The sequence below is a fragment of the Spermophilus citellus genome (genome assembly GCF_964194105.1).
Source record: "Spermophilus citellus genome assembly, chromosome: 3".
NCBI lineage: Eukaryota > Metazoa > Chordata > Mammalia > Rodentia > Sciuridae > Spermophilus > Spermophilus citellus.
In genome coordinates, this window is record NC_138184.1 from 11,679,078 (window position 1) to 11,694,326 (window position 15,249).

At 57.7% G+C, this 15,249-nt stretch overlaps 3 protein-coding genes across 6 annotated transcripts; 1 reads left to right on the forward strand and 2 right to left on the reverse strand.

Annotated features, from left to right (window-relative positions):
• Positions 1–2,940, forward strand: MISP3 (MISP family member 3). Of its 2 annotated transcripts, none has more exons than XR_014020783.1 (3): positions 1–1,707; positions 2,110–2,268; positions 2,551–2,940. XR_014020783.1 is itself a non-coding variant. In XM_081283791.1 (3 exons), exons 1-3 carry the CDS (start codon positions 1,140–1,142, stop codon positions 2,566–2,568), a joined length of 660 nt encoding a protein of 219 aa, XP_081139917.1. In that variant the 5' UTR covers positions 27–1,139; the 3' UTR covers positions 2,569–2,940. The 2 variants fall into 2 exon arrangements, 1 of the variants encoding a protein (XP_081139917.1); XM_081283791.1 differs by having other exon boundaries at positions 27–1,707; positions 2,195–2,268.
• Positions 2,941–7,372: 4,432 nt separating this feature from the next.
• LOC308644840 (UPF0575 protein C19orf67 homolog) lies at positions 7,373–10,481 on the reverse strand. Of its 2 annotated transcripts, none has more exons than XM_081286531.1 (6): positions 9,965–10,481; positions 9,193–9,334; positions 8,971–9,071; positions 8,709–8,894; positions 8,217–8,351; positions 7,373–7,803 (listed from the first exon to the last, which is right to left on the reverse strand). In XM_081286531.1, exons 1-6 carry the CDS (start codon positions 10,297–10,299, stop codon positions 7,629–7,631), a joined length of 1,074 nt encoding a protein of 357 aa, XP_081142657.1. In that variant the 5' UTR covers positions 10,300–10,481; the 3' UTR covers positions 7,373–7,628. The 2 variants fall into 2 exon arrangements, with proteins under 2 accessions (XP_081142657.1, XP_081142656.1); XM_081286530.1 differs by having other exon boundaries at positions 9,193–9,337.
• Positions 10,482–12,001: 1,520 nt separating this feature from the next.
• Positions 12,002–15,192, reverse strand: SAMD1 (sterile alpha motif domain containing 1). Of its 2 annotated transcripts, XM_081286803.1 has the most exons (6): positions 15,120–15,192; positions 13,663–14,762; positions 12,956–13,250; positions 12,772–12,868; positions 12,564–12,675; positions 12,002–12,473 (listed from the first exon to the last, which is right to left on the reverse strand). In XM_081286803.1, the coding sequence occupies exons 2-6, from the start codon at positions 14,605–14,607 to the stop codon at positions 12,315–12,317; spliced, it is 1,608 nt and encodes a 535-aa protein (XP_081142929.1). In that variant the 5' UTR covers positions 14,608–14,762; positions 15,120–15,192; the 3' UTR covers positions 12,002–12,314. The 2 variants fall into 2 exon arrangements, with proteins under 2 accessions (XP_081142929.1, XP_081142928.1); XM_081286802.1 differs by lacking the exon at positions 15,120–15,192 and having other exon boundaries at positions 13,663–15,062.
• Positions 15,193–15,249: the final 57 nt, after the last annotated feature.

Consider the following 15,249-nt stretch of genomic DNA (forward strand, 5'->3'; position numbering starts at 1 on the left):
GAAGCCGCTTCTGGGCTTGGTGAGGGCAGCAGCGCACCATTCCGAACCTTGCTGAGGCCAGAGCTGGGAGGGAGCCGGCGGACCCGCGCGTCTTTAGGCGGATCCTGGCGCCCCCTCGGGCCAGAGTTGCGCGCCGCAAGGGTGGAAAGTAAGGGGCTGGCCCAGAGGCCAGGGGCGTCGCTGGCCGCCGGCAGTCACCTTTTGGACAAGGAAGACCATCAGGGGGACACCCCCACAAGAAGACTCCTGTTTTAGAGGCCCAACCCGGCTTTCTGCCGGGGACATTGAACGAAAAAAGAGCCAATGTGCGGGCAGCGAGAGAACCCGGCACGCAGAGTGACTCCCTGGGTAGCGGCGGGGTCCAGGTAACGCTTTTTAGAGGAGTTCTGTGCCCTAAGCTGACCCCAGAGGACCAGGGCAAGAAATCCAGTCCCCCGGCAACGCGCCCCCGCCCCGAGGGCGGGGCCGGGGCGGAGCTGGAGTCCTTCAGGCAGGTGCCCGGGGCGGTGCCCAGCCCTGCCCCCAGGGGCCGTTCTCCGAGGCCAGAGGCGGGTCCGGAAAGCTGCGGGCGCGGGCGACGCCTTAGAACCACGGGCGGAGACTGCGGCCACAGGTGCCTCAGAGGGCACGGTATCCTGGCTCTGGGCATCAAAACCCAGAGTCTGGGAACTTAGGCTCCCAAGCTGCACCTAACCCTGGACACCGAGGTCCCCGGGAGGGAGAGCAGAGCCCTGGGGTCGTCTGAAGAGCAAAGCCACGAGCCCCCCGGGCCAGACAGCGAAGCCCCGGAGCCTGCTGCAGAGCAGGACACTGAGGTCTTCAGGCTGGGCGGCGAGGATCTCTTTCCCTCATCAGCGCAGGACGTTGGGGCTCCAGAGCAAGAGAGCGAAGTCCTGCAACCATCAGCCGAGCGGGTCGCAGAGCGCCCCGGGCGGTCCGCTGCTGCAGGCTCTGTGAGTCCGGGGCCAGGTAGCGCCGACCCTGGGCTGCCTGCAGTGCAGAGCGCAGAGGTCGCAGGGCAGTGTTCAGCTCCTGGCCCTGAGACCTCCTCCTCCTCCTCCGGGTCAGGCCCGGAAGTCCCCCAGTTGCGATTTCCACTGAGTCCGGAGGCACCCCAAAGGCTCGCCGCGGAGCTGCTCATGGAGACGCCCATCGAGCGCGAAATCCGCCGCAGCTGCGAACGCGAGGAGAGCCTGCGACGGAGCCGGGGCCTGAGCTCCAGCCGCGCAGGCCAGGAACTGGTCGAGCTGCGCGTGCGACCGGTGCTCAGTCGGCCAGGTCCGGGCCCCGCGCTCCCGCGCGCCTTGGGGCGCGCGCGGGCGGGCGCAAAGATGCAACGAGACATCGAGCGGGAGGCTCACCGGCAGGCGGCGCTGGCTCGCCCCGCGGCCCCCGAGCCGAGCGCCCGTTCGCCCTCGCAGCCGCTGGGCGAGCTCAAGCGCTTCTTCGAGGCCGCCGCGGAAAACAGCTCCTCGGCGGCCGCGGAGGGCAGCGCGGGCTCACAGCGGCTGCCGGAGCCTGGAGGCCGGCAGCGCTCGGCCGTGCAGGGCCGGTGCCCAGTGCTGGCCCGCGCCCCGCCACCCATCGCACCGTCACTGCTGGAGCAAGAGGTGCGCGAAGTGCGCGAGCGCGAGCGGGAGTGGCAGCGCCAGAGGCGCAGCGTCTACGGTACCACTGAGTTCAAGGAACCCGCGCCGAGCCTCACGGGTAAGCCGCGACGCGTGGGATCCCACAGCTCCAGCGGCTCCCAACAATCGCCCACTCCTGTGACCCTTTCTCTGGCCCTCCGATTCTCGGGGTTCCGCCTTTCAGGCCCCCAGATTCCTGGGACCCTTCTCAAGTCTCCGTCCCCTGGCCACTCCTCTGGGCTGTCGACTCCCTGTGCTCCACCCCCACCGGGAATGACTCCCAGATCCGCACGACTTGGGTTTCGGCGGTGGGGGCTCGTTTCAGGAAACCTTGTCCGCTCTCTAGGGCTCTTGGATCCGCCCTCTGAGTTTTCGGGTTCCTGCCTCCACTCTGGGTTCGCCTTCCTCAAGTTTCGGAATCCCTAGACTGGGTGGAGGCCTCCCAGGGAAGGAGGGGGGTGAACACCTGTATGTGTTTAAGGGGTGCGGCCGGCCTCCTTCGTCCTGGCCGCCTCCAGCTGGTGAAAGGAGGGGGCCCAGCAGGCTGAGCGTCCCTTCCCCCGCAGCGAGCAGGGGCAATGGAAAGTTGGCAGTGATCTGGCCCCCCCGCAGGAAGGCTTCGGAGAACGGCCTGGAGCAGGTGGGAACCCCCTTCCCCAAGTGCTTGTCGCCCCTCCCACCACGCCTGTGGCTCCCGGACTCTGGGAGGGAAAAAGAGCATCCCCGCCCCTGTCCCCTCCCCCTGGGACACTACTCTGGCCAAGACCTGAAATCCTAGCCTAGCCTAGCCCAGCCCAGGCGGGGGTGGGGTGGGTGGGTTAAAGGGAGGAGGTGGTCTTGGGGCTCCAATTGCCCCACCCCACGCCTGGATGCGGTGCATGGGTCCCCTCAGGGTGGCCTTCGTGTGTCCCTCTCTTCTCAGGAGGAGCGCAAACCTTGAAGCTTGAATAGGCTGGGACCCCTGGCTTGAATTAACATACCGGTGGGAGGACCGGGTTAGCGACGCCCAGCAGGACTTCCCTGCCCACCCTCCCGACCCCCCAGCTTCAGCAGAAGGCTTTAAGAGGGGTCAGCCCTCTGCACTGGTGAACTTGAAATCAACCAGCCCATTCTGTTTTCACTTTGTGAAACCGACCAGTCCCTTCTGTAAAATGGTTTAGTCTCCACTAGGAAACTGACCACCATCTACAAACCGTGACTGTTCAACCCTTCTTAGTCTAACTGAACTAACCTTTCGATTGTTAGAAGGCCGGGGTCACCGTCCCCCCCCACCCCACCCCCCACCTCCGCAATAAAGCCCCGTTTTTCCTGGGCTGTGCAAGCTGGTTTCTTTTCAGTCCTCTTCGTCTGGGGTGGGGCGGGAGCGGTCGGAGAGAGGCCAGAGAAAGCCACGGGAGGCGTCGGCCGGAATGCCGGAATGCGGAATGCACACTTATCTCCCTGCTGCCGGCCACTTGGCTGCCCAGCTGTCCGCCTCCCAGCCTCCCTGCCTCCCAGCCTCTCCGCCTCCCTGTGCCAAACCCACCCGGCCGGGGTCCTACTGCCCCCTGGCGGCGCAGGCTGAAAATGTGGCACTCTGACTAGCTCACGGGCGGCGGTTATAGACTTCAACTTTTATTGGTGACACGGCACGGTGTGCTGTGATCTGGGCGCCAGCTAGACAGAGGAGATGGTATGAGGCTGTTCCTGTTCTAAGGATGAAAACGGTAACTGGAAAAAAAAAAAGTAGCGATGAAGGTCCAAGCTCTTCCTTGACTTCAGCAGTTCCTGGTAATCATCCTTCAGTCCTTAGGAGGAGTGGTCCCAGGAGTTAAAACAGGTTCTGAGTGTTTCCATTCCCATCTTGGCAGCCCTGGGTCTCTGATGAATGAGCAAGTCCGTGAGTGGGGTCAGAATTGCTGTTTTAGGAAAGCAACCGGAAGCCAGTCGCAGTGGCCCACTCCCATGGTCCCAGTTACTCCAGAGGCTCAGGAGGGAGGATCACTTGAGTCCAGGAGTTCAAGACCAGCCCAGGCAAGAGAGGGAGACCCAGTCTCAAACAAAGTGATAAACAAAACCAACTGGAACCCAGTAATTTAAAAAGAAATCTAGGGACTGAGAGTGCAGTTCAGTGGTAGAGCACTTACCTAGCATGTGGGATGCCTTGGATTCGAGCCCCAGCATCACATTAAAAAAAAAAAAAAAACTATTGAACTTTTAAGAATTGTGACTATTTAGAAAAGCTCTTAAAAGAGTGCAGAAGGGGGCTGGGGATGTGGCTCAAGTGGTAGCGCGCTCGCCTGGCATGCGTGCGGCTTGGGTTCGATCCTCAGCACCACATACCAACAAAGATGTTGTGTCTGCCGAGAACTAAAAAATAAATATTAAAAATTCTCTCTCTCTCTCTCACTCTCTCTCCTCTCTCACTCTTTTTTTTTTTTTAAAAAAGACTCCATATTTAAAAAAAAAAAAAAAAGAGTGCAGAAGGGAGAAGAGTGGCAAGCAATACCTGTTTGCAATAAGGCCTGTGGCTGTCAATTTGCAAGCCCTGGTTAATTTCTTTCCCCTAGGTAGAGTTCAGGAGTGTTAGTGAACTCCTTAAGATGTCTGCTCCACTGTATCTATGCAGTTAATATATTTTTTTGGCCTCAGAAGTGTGCTGAGGGCTGGGGATATAGCTCAGTTGATAGAGTGCTTGACTCACATGCACGAGGCCCTGGGTTCAAGCCCCAGTACCACAAAGGAAAAAGAGAGAGAGAGAGAGAGAGAGAGAGAGAGAGAGAGAGAGCTGAGATCAGGGAAGGTGAGGCTTGGGAATATTTTAGAATTGATTTAAACTCTTGGATCTACTCAACTCTATCCCATGCATAGGGACAGCAAATATCTAGTAAAATATGGATAAATAAAATAGATGAGCCAGGCCCAGTGGCACAACCTAGAATTCCGGGTACTCAGGAGATTGAGGCAGGAGCATCTCAAGTTCAAGGTCAACTAGACCCTGTCTCAATGTGAAGAAAAAAAAAAAAGGCTGGGCTTTAGTTCAGTGGTAGAGAGCCCCTGGGTTCAATCCTCAGTAACACACACACACACACACACACACACAGTCATACTCGCGCATGTGCACACACATGTGGCAGGGCTGGGGATGGGTAGATGGAAAAGGCTTACAGGCATTGGCACCCAAGAGTAGTCCAGGAAAGGCTGGCCTCTAGTGCCCATCATGCACCTACTGACTACATGCTTGACCATGACTCTGGGAAATGTGGAGAGGAAGGCAGCAGAGACCCAGGGCTGCCAAGATGGGAAATGGAAACACTCAGAACCTGTTTTCAACTCCTGGGACCACTCCTCCTAAGGACTGAGCATGGAAAGAGTGGACAGGACTGCTTATGTGTAGCCTGAAAGTTCTGTAACTTCCTGCACATTAAATCCAACTGAGGCCTATGCCTAGTGAATAGGAATGGGTGGGGTTTGTTGATATAAGGGCTTTTGTTTGTTTTCTTCAGTGTTGGGGATGGAACCCAGGGCCTTGCACATACAGGCAAGTGTTCTATCACAGAGTTACACACTCCCAAGGATGACATCAGTTTTTTGCTTTTTTTGGTGTTGGGATTGAACTCGGGGTACTCTACCACTGAACTACAACCCCAACACTTCTTTCATTTCTAAGTTTTTTAAAAATTTGAGATGGTGTCTTGCTAAATTGCCCAGTCTGGGGGCTGGGAATATGGCTCAAGTAGTAGCGCGCTCGCCTGGCATGCGTGAGGCACTGGTTTGATCCTCAGCACCACATAAAAATAAAATAAAGATATTGTGTCCACCTAAAGCTAAAAAATAAATATTTAAAAAATTGCCCAGTCTGGCAATTGTGATCCTCCTGCCTCAGCCTATTGAATCTCTAGGATTACAGGCATGTGCATCTGCAGCCAGCTAACATCAGAAATTCTTAAAGCTCTCAATATTATTTCTAGGTGCAACTCTATTTGAGAACTATGATGCAGATATAGATCAGTAGTTCTCAAAGTGTGGTGTTTGGTCCAGCTGGATCATTGATGCTTAAATGATGTGTTAGAAATGCACATTCCATTCACTCAGTGATCGAGTGCTTACCTAGCATGTGCTAGGCTCTGGGTTCCATCCCCAGCACCAGAAAACTAAAAAAGAATGCACATCCTTGGGTCCCAGCCAGACGTAGTGATGAAACATTCCGCACGGCTTTGATGCTTGCTAAACTTTGAGGATCATGAGTGTAGACAGTTCCTGAGCAACAGGACCCAGGAAATCAAGCTTGTTTCCTTCCTCTCCCAGTACTGCTGCCACCCAGCAGAAACCTTTAGTTTGTAAGGATATTGTGAATTTGGCTTGGAGATGGTCTACAGCTGATCGTGGCTTGTCTGCATTGAGATGTGCTGTGTTAAATACACATCAGATTTCAAAGACTTAGCACCCACACCCAGAAGGAAACATTAATTTTCCTACATGGATTACATGTTGAGATGCTATTTTTTAAAGGTTTTAAAAATAGCTTTATTTATTTATTTTTAATATGGTGCTGAGGATTGAACCCAGTGCCTCACACATGCTAGGCATGCGCTCTACCACTGAGCCACAACCCCAGCCCAAGAGATGCTATTTTTGATATATTTGGTTAAATAAAAATATCACTAACATGAATCTGACCTCTTGTTTTTATTTTCGTGGTGCTGGGACTGGAACCTGGGTCCTCATGCAATGTGAGGATGCACTTTGCCACCCAGCTGCACCCCAGCCCTTGTTATTTTAAAAATGTGTCTCTGAGAAAACTTAAAATGACACATGTGGCTCACTTTATATTTTTATTGGGCCGGGATAGTCTATAAAAAATCTTACAACTGCACGAAAACTCAGAGGAGCTAACTCAAATCAGTATCGGGGAGCTTTAGAACCCCCTCGAAGTCCTTTAGACCTCGACTGTGGACTAAAAAAATCCTTGATGGAGCCAGAAATGGTCTCTAGAAGAGCAAGGGTCTTGGTGTCCAGTCCCGACTCAGTTTACCTCTCATGTCCGTTTTCCTCATTTGTAAATGAGGGTTGATGATCATACCATGTGCCAAGAATTATTAGGAAAACCAGGGCTTTGCTCAAAAGCACAAAATCCGGGTCTCCACTCTGAAAATGCTGAGGGATCCAAAAGCTGTCCCCAGGGGAGCAGCTGCGATCGGAGGAACGCGACTGAGTCCAGGCTCCGCCACTTGCTTGCACTGGACAGGTGAGTTTCACTTTTCTCAGCCCAGGATCTTTTTTCCAGTCCAAGGATGGGGTGGGGCTTAGAGATTCCACGCTGGGATTCCCTGGGACTGTCACACTCCGCGCGCGCCCCAGACACTCGGCGAATAACAGTCAGCTGCCAGGTTCCTAGAACCAAAACCTGGAGGAGAAAAAGTCTGACAGGGCCCTTCGGAAACAGAGCGCCAGCACTTTTCCTAGGGTACGTCGGGAAATGTAGTCTTTTACTCCAGAAAAAAACCTTTTCCGGGTCAAAACGGGTGGATGGGCGTGGCCCTATGGCTCTTCCTCCAGTAGGCGTTGAATTTCCCGGCTCTCGAAACTTGCGGTTTTCTGGGTTCCGGTTGTTGACAGGTACCACTACTTCCCGGTTTGCTTCACGTGCACCTCTGCGCATGCGCCAAACTCTCCCCTTGCCTACGGGTCGACTAGAGTTTTATTTCCAAAAACTACGTTTCCCAGAAGGCGGCGCTAGTGGGCGGGGTTACCCGCCCCAAGGGGAGGGGCGCGGCGCTCGGAGCGGACGCTGAGCCTGCGACCTCTTTCTTTCTTTTATTTAACACAAAACTGGTGTGTCTGCACTCCCGGCTTCGCGGCCGGCCGGACCGGGCTGGACTTAGTGCAGACTGGCCAGCCCGGCCTGGCCCCTTGGAAGGCGAGGCCAGGCTGCGCTAGGAGAAGGAGTGAGCCCCTCCCCTGGCCCCTCTCTGGGAGTTTGGAACTGTCAAGCTCCAGCCCCCACCTTCTTCCCCAGGTTCAAGGCCCCTGCGCAGTCCACGCCGGAGGCCCGACAGCGCTGGGGGGCCGGGCCGGGCCTGCCTGACCCATGAGAATCTGCACCAGCAGGTCGGTGGCCAGCATGTGCGACGGCTCCTCGAAGCCGATAGTCAGCAGCTGTTGGTAGTCCCCAGGAGGCTGCGGGCACAAAATCCTAGGGGGCCAGGGACAGACAGGCCTGGACGTGAGCGCCCCCTGCCCCTTGGGAGCACTTTTCGCTTTGTTTCAGCTGCGGGTGTGTGTGGGGGGGTGGGAATCCTGAGGAAAGTTGTTTCCTTGTTGATGAGAAACTTAGAGCAGTGGTTCCCCTGGGGTGACCGCCAATCACTACTTGCTGTATGTCCTTGGGCAGGTAACTTAACCTCTCTGAACACCTGTTTTCTTCCTTGTAAACGGGGCCACTACTTTAGATCTCAGTGGGCTGTTACATGAGTCTGCATAAAGCACTTTTTGGGACACAATAAAATGTTATCGGTTTACCAAGGGAAGTAAAGTGTCGAGGCTTTCCTAGATGATGGGATCCTGTCCTTCCCCCCAGTTCCACCTTGCCACTGCCCTGGCTCCTACCATGAATAAAGGTCATCTTCAGCTGGCCCTAGGGGCACCCATCGGCCGATGGACCACAGCTTCTGGATCTGGGGACACGAGTTGGCTGGATTCTGGCCTGTGTCCTCCCATGTATCTCGATAGCATAGGAAGTAGCTGGGAGGGGAGAGAGAGCAGCAGTTAAGTGTGATGATTTCCCAGCTTTTCTGTGGAAGGCTTTAATTTTGAGGATGAGATTGAAACTTATCAAAGTTGCCCTGAAATTCTCAGGGATGTGGCTCTCTTTAAAATTCTACTTTTATTTTGATGGGAGGATGGGGCTAAAAAGGGGCGGGGGGTGCAGCTCAGGGGTAGAACCTAGCCTGTGCTAGGCCCTGGATTCCATCCCCAGTGTGGGGTGGGGAGGTCTTTCAAAGCTACTTGGTTTTCTGGGTTTTCACTCTTTGGTACTGGTTCAAAGGCCCAATATGGCATTCAGCATAGGAAGAGGAGGACTTTGATTAAGGGACTCACTAATCCACATGGGGATCTTGTCCTCGATTGCTGGGCTCTGGGGTGGTTTCCAGGTTCCAGCGCATTTTCTTATAGAGGTACCGGGGGAAGCGGCTGGCGGTGTAGGCGGCTGGGGTACAGTATCTGAAGATGGACACTTCGTGGGAAGGGCTGATGGAGAACCTTCCACAGAAGAAGCAGGAGATGCTGGCAGGACACGGGAAGGCACATGAGGCTGGACCCTGGCTCCACCATTGTCCCCATCCCTTGTCTCCTCTTTTACCTCAGGGGGTCAGTCTCCTCCAGGTCCACGAACCCAAAGGAGGCATACATGAGGACCAGCTGTTCCAGGCGTAGAGTCAGCTGTTGGGAGATCTCCAACAGCTGCACGGAAGGGGGATGGGCATAATGAGAGGGCCCGCCAGAAGCAACCCCTTCACCCCCAGGCCTGTGTGGGGCCTCCAGAAGAAAGAGGCACAGGGACTGGGAAAACGGCCCCACACACCCCCTTTCGAACCAGCTCCTGCAGGGCTCCATAGATGGGGGGCATGCTCCTTGCTGCAGCCTCCAGGTATAAGAAGTAAGGCTCACACATCTTTAAGAAGGTGGGCATGGCCTTTGCCAGCTGTTCCTTCTGCACTCGGTCCCTGCTAAAGGGAGAAGGGGGCCTTTAGGACCCCTCACACCCTGCCCCCAGTTTCTCCCATCCTGTTCACTCCCCACCTGTATCCCTGGCCCTTGTTATACCCCCCCCCCTCCCAGTGCCAGGCCTTTCTCAGGAGCACTTGCTAAATGCTGACACCTGAGTCCCTCAACTGACTTTTGCTCAAAACTCCCTGTAGGATGAAGCTCAGAAATTTAGGGTTTCAACAAGACTCTCAGGGGATTCCAGTGGGCAATGACACTTAAGAATCAGAGTCCCTTTTCCCCTGGTCTGGGAATCACATTATCCTCTAGGGTCTCAAGCTGGTAACCCAGGGGCCACATCTGCCTCAATTGGGTTTTGTTTAGCTGCCCCAGAGTTCATTTAAAAATAGGGAGAAAAAGTTCCAGGGACTTGGCAACCTCTGGGCAGTCTTAGCAGTCACCAGCCCCAGTCCTATGGTCTCTTCACTCTCAGAAATGTATGCCTGATCAACCAGCTTCACTGACTTTCTCCATTTGGCTCCTGATACTTTTGAGTTTGTGACCCTGGTGGGGGCTGCCTACCCTGTCTTTGATTTGGAGCATCTCCCATCTCCCTAAGCCTGGGGACCTAGGACCCCATCCAGGATCACCTGTAGAGCAAGTAGCTTTGGAAGTCATCTGCCTTCTTAAGCAGGTAGCGGAGCTGTTCCGTGATGGGGCTGAACATAGCGTCCAGGGGTAGGCGAGCTGGTGTAGGCCCCCGGTCAGGGGCTGGAGGCTCGGGGGAAGGCATGGAGGCAGGGACCTCCAGCAACTGCCCCTGGGCATCCTCTGGCTCCAGCTCGGGTGGGTCCTCAGGCCTGCCGGGCGGCGTTGACCACGAGGGATCTCTGCAGGGCTGCGTCCCGGGTTCCAAGTCGTCCAAGGGCTGTGTTTCTCCAGGGCCCAGGGGGAGCGGCCCCACGAACCACTGCTCGGAAGCCATCAGGGGCCGGGGGCGGGGTCCGCACTCTTTAAGTCTCCGCAGCTCACGTTGGCGGCGGGCTCAATCCCGCCCAAGGAGCCCAGGAAGCCTGGGACTTGCCTGGACCGGGAGCGCGGCCGCCTTTAACTCGGCCCTGCCTCGACCTCTCGGCCGGCTCCGCGCCGGGCGGGCGGAGTTCGCCTCGTTTGAATTTCAACACGCGGGCCAGGCGCGCTGCTCCGCCGGCTCCGCGCTGCGCACCCGCGGGGCCACGCGCATCCGCGCGCTCCCGGCACCTGGCACTGGGGAGGAGGGACCCGCCGAGGGCGGAGACCCAGGCCCGCGCTGGGGCGGCTACATCCTGGGGGTGTGGCCGAGGATCAGCACCTTTTTCTCTAGCAGCTGGTTTTCTAGGGAGGAGGGGTCTCTAACGCGTGTCCCAACCCAGAGAGGGATGCTCAGGCTCCACCCCTGTGACTCCCTGGCTTTTTTTTTTTTAAACGAATGGAGCTGAGAAACAGCACATGAACTTAGTGGTAGTGACAACTACTACATCACAAGTCCCTACTAACAATAAAAAAATCTTTGCTTGGAAGATTTTCCCTGTTCCATCACCTCATCTGATGGCCGGTGGCTTCTGTTCATACCCTGGTCCCAGCACAGATCTCTGCCCCTAACACTTGTAGACTGGATTCTTTACCGCAAGCAAAGGCCGGCAGTATAGAACATTAGCTACGAAGCCACATACATTAATTACATTTAAAGGTTCTAGGTAAAGAAGGCAACAGGTAGTTGGGTGAGGTGGTGCACGCCTGTAATCCCAGTGACTGGGAAGGCTGAAGCACGAGGATTGCAAGTTCAAAGCCAGCTTGGGCAACTTAAATGAGACCCTGCCTCAAAAATAAATTAAAAAAAAATAAAAAATAAAGAATAAAAAAAGGGCAGGGGGTGTAGCTCGGTGGTAAAGCACCCCTGGACTCAATCCCAAGTACAGCACCCCCACTAAAAAAAAGTCAACAGGTGTCAGATCTCCCCCATGTTACCATGAGCATCTTTTGCTGTGTTGAGCTAGATGGCTCTCCTATAAAGTGGGTTTTTATGAGCTCTCTGCCTCATGGGACTGCTGTGGGGACAATCAAGAAAATGCTCATAAAACATGGAGTTAACAGTCACTCTACAAATATTTGAGCACCTACTGTGTATGCTGGGAAGTTCTGAGAATGGGGAAATGACAGAAGATAAAGCAAATATTCCCATTCTCCTACAGCGATTACTCCTTCTCCCTTCTCTCTGCAGTGCTAAGGAATCAAAGCCAGAGTCCAGTGTGCTAGGTGAACGCTATCCTGAGCAATGACTAGAGCACGGTCCAGACAGCCAGATCACTACTTTTTCTCCTCCCCAAACTGCTTAAGTGCACCTAGGAGGCTCTTCAACACCCCTCCCCAACTCCATTCATAAAATGGACTCTTTTTTTTCCCCCTTTTCTTTTTTTAAAATTTTATTTAAAAAACCTTCGGTGCAATATTAAAAAGCAATACAGCCAGCTGGAGCAATGATCGACAGAAGGGAGAGGAGAGGAGAAGACCCAGGGACCCACCCCAGATGCTCCCCAGGGGCTGGAGGCCAGGGGCAGCAGGCTGGGAGCAGGCATGGGTGGTGGGGGAGGAAGGAAAGACCACCCACCAAAATGAACAGGCAGAACAAAACATTTATATAAGAAACATCTGGCTGAACTGAATCTTGGGGAGATGGGAGGCCCCCCTATTTTTTTTCAAAAATGTCCTGGGTTGAGGGGAGGGTTGGCCTTTGGGGTGAATGAGCAGGCCCAGTCCCCCCCCATACTCTACTACCGTAGAGCAGGGCATGTGTTGGGGGGCAGGTGTGTTTGAGACAAAGGGGAGAGAGAGCAGAGAAGGGCGCCCCCCTCACTGGAGTCTGTTATGAGGGCTGAGGGTGTCCCCATCCAGCTCATGGACTCTGGGGGTCTTGGGCAAGATGGGGGTTGGAGTGGGTAGGGGTAGGGCAAGGCTGGGTGCTCAGCCCAAAAAGCCATCGGGGTCATCATCCTCAAAGTGGCCTTGCTGAAGCACCTTGATATGATGCTCATAGATTTTCAGGGCGGGGCCCAAGCGGATAGACAGACCGGTGAGCACGTCTGTGCGTTGCATGAGCAACAAAGACTTGCCGTCGATTTCCTGGGAGGGACAGAGACAGGGAGGATCAGAGCCTATCCCTGCCATGGTCCTCTGTGCATATGTGTATAAAGTCCTGGGCTGGGAACTCACCTGTTCTTGGAAAGCTGTGGCCTGCTCCGGGAAGCCTGCCTCCGTGAAGTACTCCACCACGTCCATCACTGTCCACTCCACGGGGTCAGTCGGCTTCTCCTTGCGTCCGGGACTGCATCAAAACAGAGGGTACCAGTAAACACTGATGCCCCTCTAGTTGTTACATACACCTGGGCACTACCCCCATGCCTCAAGTGCCCCAACTTACGGACAGCCAAAGGGGGTCCCGTCGGCCCCAGGTAGGGCTGGTTTTCCTGGGGGCAAAGGCACAGGGGATGGGGAATCTGGCCCGGTGGCAACAGAGGCTAGGAAAGAAAAAGGACGGTCCTGTGGCATTGTCTTGGGACTGGGGTTCCTCTCTAACCAGCGAACACACTCCCAGCAGTCCTTACCTGATCCCCCTTCCTTATTCATGGCGGCCATGGAGAACACCTGGCGGCTGCCACTGCCAGGTACAGATCCCCGCACTTCATCCTGGCCCTGATGGGGTCCACAGGGCGTCCACTCCTTGACCCTCTCCTTGGCAGTCTGAGGGCCCCTCTCGCCATTAACCTGGTGGTGCTGGGCACCCGCAGGACGGTCACTCTCGGGCACTTCTGAGCCCTCAGACACATCATCATCATCATCTTCCTCTTCATCATCTTCCTCTTCCTCTTCTTTCTCAAGCACTCGCTCTTCTCCACCTCTCTGGGGCCAGGGAGAGAAGCATAGCAGCTGCTCTAATCCTGGACCCAGATCCTGGGATCCCAGGCCAAGTCGTGTACCCAATGCCACCTTTAATAACAATACGGACTAACTTTTACGCAGTCACTCCGTGCCAGGCTTTGTGTTAATGAAGCCTTCACTAGCCAAATCTCACTAAAGTCGCTCAACAACCCCAAGGGGTCGCTACTGTGATCAAGTGGCATTTACATCCGAGGAAACTGAGGCTCGGCAAGATTAAACCACTTGCCAAGGTCACCACGCGCCGAGCCCACAGGGAACGCGCGCAAAACCCCCGGCCACCCGCCGCCCAGTTCCACCCGGGACTCGCGCCCCCTCCACCAACTTCGCCCGCACCTGCCCACCGCGCAGCGTCCCGGCTCCTCGGCGCGCTCACCTTGCTCCGCGACGCGCGGGCGCTGGCGGACGGCGGTGCCCGTCCGGGCCTGTCCCCGCGGGGCAATGCAAGTGCTCCGAGGCGAGTGCGCTCCAGGCGGCCCCGCGCTGCCGCCTCTTCCTCCAGCAGCCCCTGCACGCGGCCACGGGTCAGGCGGCCGCCGGCACCGCCGCTGCCCCCGAGGTAGCGCACGACTTCCCGCAGGCTCACGGGCCGCGCCGGGCCGCCGGCCCGCGCCGCGCCCCCCTCCGGCGGCGGCTGTGGCTGCGGCGGCGGCGGCTGCTGCTGCTGTGGCGGCGCCGGCGGCTGTGGCGGCGGCGGCAGCGGCGGCTCCCGGGCGGCGACGGCGGGCGGGGGGGCGCGGCGAGGGCCGGCCGGGGGCGCCACTGCCGGGGGAGCGGCGGGCGCGGGCGGCGGCGCGGCCAGGGGCGCGGCCCGCTGCGCGCGGGGGCCCGGCTGCGCGGGGCCGGGCGAGGGGGGCGCTGTGGCGGCGGCGGCCGCGCGGGGCGCCCGGGCCGGGGCGGCGGCAGCGACGGGCGCGGGCGGTGGCGGCGGGGCGGGTGTGGGCGGCGGCGCGGCGGCGGCGGCGGGGCCCCCGCGGGGGGCGCGCGGCGGGGCCGGCGGGGTGGCTCCGCGCCGGGGCGGCTGGACGCGCGCCGCGTTGCGGTACGAGATGCTCCCCTTGTAGCTGACCCGGAGCACGGCGCGCTGCTGGATCAGTTTCTCGAGCTCGGCGCGCGTGCGCTCCGGCTCCGGGCCGTGCCGCCGCCGCACCATCCGGCAGATGCGCTCCAGGTCCGGCCGCGCCTTGCGCGAGCGCAGCGAGTCGATGGTGTCCAGAATCCACTCTTGGTAGTGCGGGGAAGCGGTGGACGACGAGGCGGCGGCCGCCGTGGTGGCGGCCGCCGCCGTCTCTGGCGGGGGTAGGGCCGGGGGCCCCGCCATGCCTCCCGCCCGGCCCGGCTGCACCGTGCGCGCTGCCTCCCTCCCAGCGCGGCGCCCCCCTCCCCGGCTCTCCTCCCTCCGCCGCTGCCCGCCTCCTCCGCCTCCCCCCCCGGGGGGCGCAGCGCCTCGGCGGAGCGGCGGCGGCGCTGCTGTTTCTTTGCAAAAAAAAAAAAAAAAAAAAAAAAAAGAGCGAGGGAGCGAGAGAGAAAAAACAGTGAGAGAAAGAAAAGAGAAAAAAAATATGCACACACTCACTCACTCGCACGCACGCACACACAGACCCGCTTCTGCTGGGCGCGCGCGGGGCCGGGGATGCGAGGAGGGAGGAGGGGAGCGCGGCGCGGCCGGCCCCTCCCCGCCGCCGCCGCCGCCGCACGCGCGCCCTGCGCCCGGGACACTCCGGCCCCCCTTCCTTCCCTCCCTCCCTCCTCCCCGCCGCCCGCCTTCCTCCCTCCCACCCCCACGCGCCCGCTTTTAAGGTGGAGCCCGGGCCCCCCGCCCGCCCCCTTTACCCTGCGCTCTCGTTCACTCCGGCTCGCTCCGGCCCCCCCTTACAACTCCCGCGCGCTTTTTAAGGAGGCGCCGCGGAGTTGGCGCCGGGGCGGGGGCGGGGGAAAGCGGCGGGCGGGGGAGGGGGAGGGG